Genomic DNA, 9,610 nt, shown 5'->3' on the forward strand with positions numbered 1-9,610 from the left:
GAAGTGAGGGTGAAAGCCTCTCCCCCATGAGAATCCATCCCGAAATGTTTTTCTGGTTACACTACTGGTTCGGTTTGTTGGTTCTTCTAATATATGCTTTGGTTTGCGCATCTGTCATGACACGATCTACAAAACGCGATACGTTAGTTATATATTTCACGTCTCCACCAAAACTACAAAGAATGAAGAGCAATAGTGAAGTAAAAATGTTGGAAGTATTTTTAGATGCTTCATTCTTTATAGACAGTGCCACCCACATGCAATGATGCTGCACTGATATTCGGTCATTTCATACAAAGAAAAACTGATGCGCCAATGTCTCGCTTTTGGAGTGCAAAATCTCCCAGCAATGACATAGCATATCAGGCAAGAAGGATTTTCCATGCATACTCCTAACATTCCCCCCCCCCCCCTCAGAAAACACGAAAAGAGAGATATATTTTCTGGCGCAATAGTATAACACAACAGTATAGTTTTCTAGTAGTAGTTTTTTCTATAGTTTTCTCTTCCACACCCTCAAATGTTGCCAACTTTAGGGTTTAATGCGAACAGCCCGACTACCAATGCATACACCAATTTCCGCGAAAGACATCCCCTCCTCCCAAGAGGTCGATTTCCGGTAAATCTGTGTAAATCAGGCTCGTGAGAGAGGAGGCTTTGCAACCGAAACCGGAAAGCCAGCGCTGACGTCACACATCCAGTCCACGACGTCGAGTGTTAGTGTGCGTTTCCGCCACATGGTGGCGCCACGGGTCCACCACTCATCTCGATGTGGACGAACCAAGGAAAACGTGTATCACATGATGTTCCCGGTTCCCGCAGCCAAGAACATGTGCGGTGTTCCCATTACAACTCGTAGGTTAGTTTGGAGCAGAGGCTTCTCTGGAATTCAACGTTGTGAAATTTAAATAACGGTCCTCGTGGTGGGAGGAATCTTCGTGGTGCGTGTTTTGTAAAGCCGTAAAGTGCGAGCAAATTAACTAGAAAAAATAAATAATAAAGTTTCCTTTCACGATAGGTATAGTTATGGTTGACTTCCAAACAACCTCTGTCAGCAGAGTTCCGTCGGCATCTATGAGTGAGCGACTAACAGGTTACAAATTCCTGACATCATCCAGCCACTAAAAATTCGGCGTTAAAGTCGCGCGACAACTAACGGCGTCGGTCCTTAATCTCCTAAACAAACAAATAGCAGCAGCCGATATGTACCACTGCGCCCACACACCTCTCAAGCCCATTGGCCGGGAAGCCTATGGGCTCTATGGGGAGCTGTTGAGCCTGGTATAGCCTCGTTATCACAAGCTGCTATATTCGAATTATCGCGACGTTTTACCGCGTTTACGCAATTCGCATTATTCGAATATTACTGCCAGCCGACTCCGCTTGCTGCGAAGGCGACGGAAGTGATATCCAGCTTTTTCTTTTTTACACCTAAATTAAACGGCTGCGAGGGACAGCAAGATTTCTATGAAAACCCCGAAAAACCCATACGCCCGAAAACTTCTACACCCGAAAAAATGGCTAGGAAACAAGGGAGCTGGTGAAGATGATGCATAATTTTGGGATGGGACATTATGCATCTTCTACACCCGCTCCGTTTCCATGCGCTTCCGATTCTACAGTAACTACTTTTGTGGTGCTTCCGCTTGTATTGAACCCGCTTATAACGAATTTCCCTTCACCCTGTCGCGACACCAAGTTATGGCGCCATCAGCCGTGTACGTTCAAACACGCCACCCAAGAACTAGTAAGTGGAATAGTTACAACTAATCCCCTCAACAACACCGAATATCCTCTGGACGTACGAATAATGTTCAAACGGGTTCGTACGTCCGACGGATATTCTGGGATATCCATCGGCCGTATACGAATACGGTGGCCGCTGCAGCGACATGGAGGCGCCCTCGCGAACACAATCTACGAACGCAGCTTCGGTTTGAAAGAAGGCGCGAGGTTTAGGTGTTGCCTCGCGGAATCCGCATCAATCAAAATCCTGGAACCGGAAGGAAATGGACCCACTTCATATCGGCTCCATCATCATCACAATGCTGGTGGTCACGAAAAATGACGGCTCAAGGTCGACAACAGGGGGCAGGACCAGTCCGAATGGACTCTCAATGGAGACACCACACAGCCTTGTGACAAAGACGGGGGGCGCACTCAAATTTTGCACTCTTGGCTTATCAATCGAAGCCAAGTAATATTTGCATAAATTCGACCCAAAGCGGTCGACCAGACGCCCTTTCTATCATTCTGTCAGCTACTCTAAGTTTTTTATTTTTTTTATTTTGGGAAGTTATGGGTTTGCTACTCATGATAGAACGCCTTGGAGCGCATAACGTTTTCGGGTCGATTTCACCCAATGTGTACAACGCGGGTGAATTTCGGTCGGGTTTGTGGAGGAGATGGTGCTCCTAGACATGAGTCCTGATCGGCCATGATGTCTCGGCGGGCCGGATGACTCCAGGACGTTGCCGATAGAACTGTCTGATTTGTGCCTCGGCGTGCGGTCGTCGTCGTCCGCGGGCCACTACATCTCACTCCCTCCTTTTGCCGCCTTGCCTGTGCAGGCAGACCTCACTCATCTTCCTTTGAACATCGTATACCACCACGTGACTGCCCCTTAGACGCGGAGCGGTGCCTACGGTTGAGGGCCGCGTGGATACTGCGAGGTGAAGAATGAGGACGACACGTGGGTGAGGCACGGCTGGGTACACAGCTTGGTATCGCAATGGATGCAGCAGCGGCTGTATCGGGTGGACAAGTGCTTTGCGAGCCGGACGTCTTCCAGTGAGAAGCTGAAGCAGTGTGGGCTCCAGGGGGAAAGGTTGACGGTACCGTAACCGGTACGCATGAGCGGTGAGCTCAAAGAGTTGTCGCCACACTGTAAACTGAAAAACACCCTTATGGGTGTAAATGGCTTGTCCTATAACTGACACCTCTTTTTACACCATATGGTCTTAGAACACCCTTTTCAGAGGGTGTATTCTGTGTAAGACACCCTTTGAAAGGGTGCTTTTCCTTGAAATTGCCTTCTTTTGCACCCTTTAAACACCCTTTTAGGAGGGTGTTTAACAACTTTACACCCTCCTAGAAGGGTGTTTAAAGGGTGCAAAAGAAAGCATTTTCAAGGAAAAGCACCCTTTCAAAGGGTGTCTTACACAGAATACACCCTCTGAAAAGGGTGTTCTAAGACCATATGGTGTAAAAAGAGGTGTCAGTTATAGGACAAGCCATTTACACCCATAAGGGTGTTTTTCAGTTTACAGTGCAGGGTAGTGCGGGGGGCGACCGGTAACGGAGCTCGTGGTCCCCTGCGAGTCCCCAGTGGAGCAGTGGTTTCGGGGCCCCTTGTTTACCTGCGAATGCATGGTTTGGCTTGCCCAAGATGGAGGACCAATGAGGAAGATTAGGTGCAAATGTAGCGTGGTCCGAGTTCCTGGAACCGCTAGCATTGGCGATGAGTGTGTTGCGGTTGACAGTGGCATGCCTCTATACCTGTAATGGAGCGTGTGGCTCAGGGAGCTGCCGCGGATGGATGGCTGGAAAGGACCGTCGCGAAGCGCGAGGCGGTGTGACGCTGTAGCCGTGGCGTATTTCGTACTTTTGGTCACCAAATGTAGAGGAGATGGTGTTCCCTTACATGAGTCCTGATCGGCGATGGCGGAATGTCTCATGATCACAATGATGCGCTGTCTCAACCCGTGGCTTCACACCATGACGTTGTCGATGGAACTGTCTGACCCCGATAACATTAAAACCCGGCACAACGCTGCAGGTTACATGAACACGCTCCAATGACAGGCGATCGAGGCGGCCCGAGGACGTCGACGGCGACGTGGGGTCAGCACGACCCGACAGCGTTTACATAAGCGAGTCGAGTTACTGTCTGCCTTGTGGCGCGTGGTCGTCGTCCACGGACCGCCCTACAGGTTATAAACAACACCATCCCTACTTCAGGGCGGATATCACCTTCAGGAAGTGAGGAACATTTGATTGGCTGCCGTATTAGAGAGAAGAATCAGTGTATGGGATCAAGCAGTGATGGCCACTAACTACCTCTAGAGTAGTTTAACTAGTAGTTCAACTACTTTTCAGGGGAGGTAGCTTCTTCTTTAACTACTGCAATCTATAACTACTTAACGTTGTCCATCAACACCACTCCCATTCTATAGTGTTCTTGAACACCTAGATATGAATCCCAAGCAGTGATAAAAATGAAGATTTAGTACACATGCACGGGACAATTGCTCTGCACCTCCGTTCTCAACAAACAAGTAGCTCGAGGTAAAAGTCGGAAGCACAATCGTGCCGTAAAGCTTGCGGCAAAATCGGAAGTAGTTGGCGCCTGCGGTAACCTAACTACTGTAGTTAACTACTCGAAATAGTAGTTTAACTAGTAGTTGCACACTGCATTTCTGCAAGTAGTTGACAACTACTTTTAACTACAATCGGGTAGTTTAACTAAGTAGTTTAACTATATGTAGTTAACTACTGGCCATCACTGGGATCAAGTATCAAGAAAACGAACACACAGGCAGCTGTTTGTGTCACTGAGAGAGAAGACTGCGTCCAGCAGACCGGTGCCAAGAACAACAACAACAACAACATAGATGAATGGGTGATGATGATGATGATGTGGGTGTTAAGAAGCACACTCGTTTCCTCCTTACTTTGAGACCGTGTTGCCGACGTCTCCAGTGATGCCCGCCATAACTATATTACTTGTTAGACACAATGAGGCAACATAAGCACATGATCAATCATGTATATCACATCATATTAAAGGACGTCTGTACTCCGGTCCTCCGACAGTTCTGATCCGGATCTGGATCCGGAGGATATGGACCGTGCCACGCGACTATCCTATATACTAGAACAGTGCACACGAAACATGATGGCCCCCACGGGGCCCTTTTTCTGAAGACGAAGTGTCACCCCTTTGAATGGGGGGGGGGGGGTAAAGAAATGAAATGCACCCTGGAGGGGAAGATTGACAGGCGACTGCCCCCACGCGGGGGTTGGGTGACCCCACTAAAAAGCACGAAGCGGTGCGTATATCTATTGGGATTTTTTTTTCTTTTTCGCCCCGTCTGTTTGTTGATCTGAAAAGGCGACTGTAGCCAAATATTGGAAGAAAAGGTTCGAACGTCCGGGAGAGCACCAATGTGGAAGAAAAAGGAAAAAGCACCTCCGTGCATACGTGGTCCTGTAGCAGCCTGGTATATGTTCTTTGGGTGCCAGCCCGCATTACGCCATGGTCTCTATATATGATCATTCGCAATAAAATGCACCACCAGGCGCTTGATGTTTGAAGGTCTCGACGGATTCGGTTATTTTGGTACAAATGGACAGCCACACCGAATCCACGACCAGATCCCGTGGCGTAGTGGTTAGCTAGGGTGGCTGCTTTCCACGCCGAGACGGGAAGTTGACGAATCCCCGCCCCGGCTGTGCTGTTTGAGGTTTTCCCTGGGTTTTCCTGCAGACTTTCCAGATGAATGTCGGCAGAGTTCCCCTTGAAGTCGGCCCAGGAGGCATACTAACCTCCCTGTCCCCCATTCCTTCCTGCTGTCGTCATGAAACGTCAGCAAGGCAAAGTTAATCCGCAAACAGATTATCCCGCGATACCACGAATTATCGTGGTACATATAGTAATGATATGATGGCTGAAGTAGCACCCGAGCTAGCGATCGCTAATGCCAGATTCTACTATTTTGAAAGGTACGAGATACGTACCCATAATGGCATATTAGACAAGAAGTCATCGCTGCTTCCAAATTCCAAAACCTTGAAAGAGCACGATTTTGTGTCGCTCATAGAACAGGACCGTCACAGGTGATGAGACAGAAACGTTGCTAAGATAACGGCGAATATGACGTCACGATATACAGACGGATTCGTACATCCATAATTTCTGGACGTACACAGTATCCGCGATGTGAGATATTGACGTCCAATTCTCGAAGGTATGGATGCGCCTCTATAAAAGGTCCCTCGTGCGCATAAAAGTTGTCACATTTGAACTTTAAATACGGACCCGTATGTTACGTAAAGTGCGTTATGCCTCCCGCCTAATGGCGTCTTCCATCACGTCACAAGAGCTGCGCTGCCAGACGCGATTGCGAAACGATGGCTTCTCTTTAGGACGTCGAAAGTCATTGTGGGTCTCCCCGCGCAATTCAAAGGAAGAATCCCGTCTTTCCCGCACGTACGCCACCATTGTAGCGGCAGCATTAGAAATGGGGGCAGGTTAGCAGCGCCCCCATGCGTCCCCTTTATGCACCAACGGTCGGTCCACGTGGGTTGCATTGTGGGATCGCACGTGCACTTGAACTGGCGCATCCACGAATTAGGTCACCGTGAGGGATTGGGGAGCACCGGAAGTTGCGTATTTTTTTACACACTATTACGGGGCCATTGAGGGCGCTTCGCTTTGTGGCTCTTGTTTAACGTTTTGTAACTTGCTCTGCGCGAAGGAATTTCGTCTCAAATGAGTGTCGTTTCTGCCGACGGAAATGTCTTCTATTCTGAGGAGATTCCTTTTGCATCCAGACGGCTTTATGAGGAGGCAAAATACCGAGTCGGAGAGAATCATTTGCAGATGTCATCATAGAATTACACTGAAAGAATGCTTCAAAAACGAGCGGGATGATCCATAAAAAAAAGAAAAAAAATAAGAAAGAAAGAAAAAAGCGGAGTTACTATAGGGACGTTTTTCTTTTCCATCCTATAGGTACGGATCGTAGAGTTGTTTATCTGCAGTTTTACATCATGTGAAGACAACCATCGCCTGCAATTTCGTGTGTGCAGACGACATCGTATACGATGCGATCGTCGTCTGCGATCTTTCGTCTGCAGATCGTCGTCTGCGATCGTCGTCTGCGATCCAAAACCTGCGTTGCGCCGCACTGGCGGAAGTTTCAGTGCTGCCATGCACATCATGCACCATCAAATGGTCTTTTAGGTCATTACGCGACGGAGTTTAGGCTGCATTTGTTTCGGTTTTCCTCTCTCTTTTTTTTTCTCTTGTGTGTGTGTGTGAATCAATCAATCAATCAACCGGTACTGCACGTCTTTACGCGTTCAGGGATGCTAAAAGGTATATCCATCTTGAATGTCCTATACGTACTTGAAACGCCCTCAATTATAGATCATTTATGGAGGGCTACTCTCGAGCCTTTGGTACAGCATCGTCTGGTCATTTTATGGTGGTGATTCTGGTAATTATATACCACGAAAGGTCACGCGTCTGCTAAACGTAAGTAAAAGAATTCGAAGTCGCCTCAGCTAAACCAAATCCTACGAGAACAACACAACCAACTTAAACACCCGACCCGCATATATCAAACTATACTACGAAAATGACTACAAAGCCTGGAGTAACCTCCTGTTGTCAATTTATTATACGACATTTTTTTTGTGTAGGGAACATCAAAGGGTCTTCTCACGCCACGATCCAAGTTAACAAAATCCAGTGCGCGGGCTAGGAGCTGGAACGTGGCACGGCAATTAACCGATTCATACTTGAGTCGATTGTGTTGTATCACGTTTTGTGTGCATCCGCGACGAGAGGTTTCTCCTTGGTTTTCCGGCAGATTTTCCAGACAGAACAGTTCATGCTAAACGCCACGTATTCGTGTGTACAGATCCTCGCACAAAGCAGTGCTATATTGACTTTGCTGCACATCTTATCTAGTGACGTTTTCGAGCTTATCAGTCGGAAGTGTTCCAATATATAGTGCTCGGTATGATGATGGATGCATTCATTCGATCCAAATGATCGGATCTCTGGAATTGACTCATCAAGATGCCGTTTGATCTGGAACATCTAGGGCACATCCTTCTCCGTTGCCCGATGCTACCAACTACAACTGCCAACCTTTCAGAACCACGATCTCTGTGTCTCTAAATCAACTGGTCTCTTACCTTCTCCGTGTATTCACACGAGAGACATCATGCACGGAATATTCTAGTGGAAGAAAAAGTAAAAGCACTGCTTGCAGAGACGAAGTTCCGCCCCGTGTTAGAAAAACACGTTGACGGTGTCGTCTGCTAAGTGTCGTCTGCTAAATGTGCAGTACGCCACTCCCAATATATTCCGCCCCGTGTTATGAGCATTCACACGGTGCGGAATATATTGGGAGTGGCGTACTGCACATTTAGCAGACGACACTTAGCAGACGACACCGTCAACGTGTTTTTCTGTCGTCTGCTACGGAATATCTTGTGGCCGTGTAGCAGGATATTCGCCACGGTTAGCAGTGTACGTGAAGACCCGACGTTGAGAGCTCGTGCCCTTTCTTGGACCAGGGCCAAATCCAGCCCACCAACGCTCACCCCTAAAAGCACTTCTAAACCCTTTGGACATCGTATAGGACTTCATTCCTCGTGCTACATGAGGCGACTTATTATTCCATTTCACCACATTTAAATGCCCCTGGTGATGAAACTCCCCAATCACCGTAATTGAAATAACATTGTTGTTGTTGTTGTTGAATTCGAAACGAACACGAAATTATTCGCTTCGGCATTCGAAAAATGTGAACATTGTCACAACGTTATTTCTTGACTAGCAAACTCGGCAATGACTGGTTTTTTCGCGGGCCGTGCACAAAGTAAACACGCTCCCCATCCCAGCGGGTGGATTCCCCTCCTCTGTTGGAAAGTTCGTTGTAGGGAGGTCTCCCCCTCTCCCCTTTCTCTCTCACTCTCTCTAGGGGGGGGAGACTCGTACTCGTAGTAGTACACCGCCGTATACCGCCACGGAACAACCCACCACCACCAGTGACCGGTAAACCCCCGAGCGCGATGCCCCTCTCGTCCGGTTCCCTTCTTCCACTCCAGGTGAACGTCGCCTCCCGGGGAGGAGGCAAGGATTCTGTGGCCCGAAGGAACGAACGAGAAAGGAACCGGGTTCGACTCGTCAACCACGGCTTCAACACTCTTCGACAGCACGTGCCCTGCGGCGGCAACAAAAAGTTGAGCAAGGTAGAGACGCTTCGCTCCGCGGTGGAGTACATCCAGGAACTGCAAGAACTGTTGATTGCTGCTGGCGGTCAGGTCCCCGTCTGCAAGACGAAGGATCAAGACACGCCGTGCGAGGGCAGGAAAAATGACTGCGGAAGCAGTAGCAGCACCGCTTCCGTGACGACCACCAACAGTTCCGATGCTCAGCAAGAGAATCTATTGGAGTTATACAGCTGGTTTTGAGGAACCAGGTAAGTCACTGTAGCTGTGAAATTCAATTCAGTAGATACGATCCCTCAACTTGCCATTTGAGGAGTGATGGTTGCTAATATGGTGAATGGGGTTTTTGCCGATATATTTCCCCGATATAGTGCTCCCGGCATCCGAAACACCATTTGTGTCTGCATGGTTCGGACACAGTTCAAGTTGAAAACGTGTGCAGTTCTGAGCTAGACGCGTGTCATAAAAAACGTAGTGTAAAAAGGTCGTTTCTGCAGTACAAGTACACTATAACCTGACACACCTTACCTGTAAATCTCCTCCAGTTACTGAAGTAGAGGCACGTGACCCTCTTATGCGATGGCTGTTCAGTTGTGACGCCTTCATTAAGACTTTGTAGAGCCCGTTTTTTTTTTTTTTT

General features: G+C 48.1%; 1 protein-coding gene across 1 annotated transcript; it reads left to right on the forward strand.

Annotated features, from left to right (window-relative positions):
• The first annotated feature begins 8,811 nt into the window (after window positions 1-8,811).
• Window positions 8,812-9,213, forward strand: LOC135400656 (achaete-scute homolog 2-like). The gene has a single exon (XM_064632486.1). The coding sequence runs from the start codon at window positions 8,812-8,814 to the stop codon at window positions 9,211-9,213; it is 402 nt and encodes a 133-aa protein (XP_064488556.1).
• Window positions 9,214-9,610: the final 397 nt, after the last annotated feature.

The sequence above is a fragment of the Ornithodoros turicata genome, chromosome 7, assembly GCF_037126465.1.
Source record: "Ornithodoros turicata isolate Travis chromosome 7, ASM3712646v1, whole genome shotgun sequence".
In the NCBI taxonomy this organism is placed as follows: Eukaryota; Metazoa; Arthropoda; class Arachnida; order Ixodida; family Argasidae; genus Ornithodoros; species Ornithodoros turicata.

Coding starts and splice junctions, on each gene's coding strand:
- LOC135400656 (XM_064632486.1), top strand. CDS start 8,812: ATGCCCCTCTCGTCCGGTTCCCTTCTTCCACTCCAGGTGAACGTCGCC.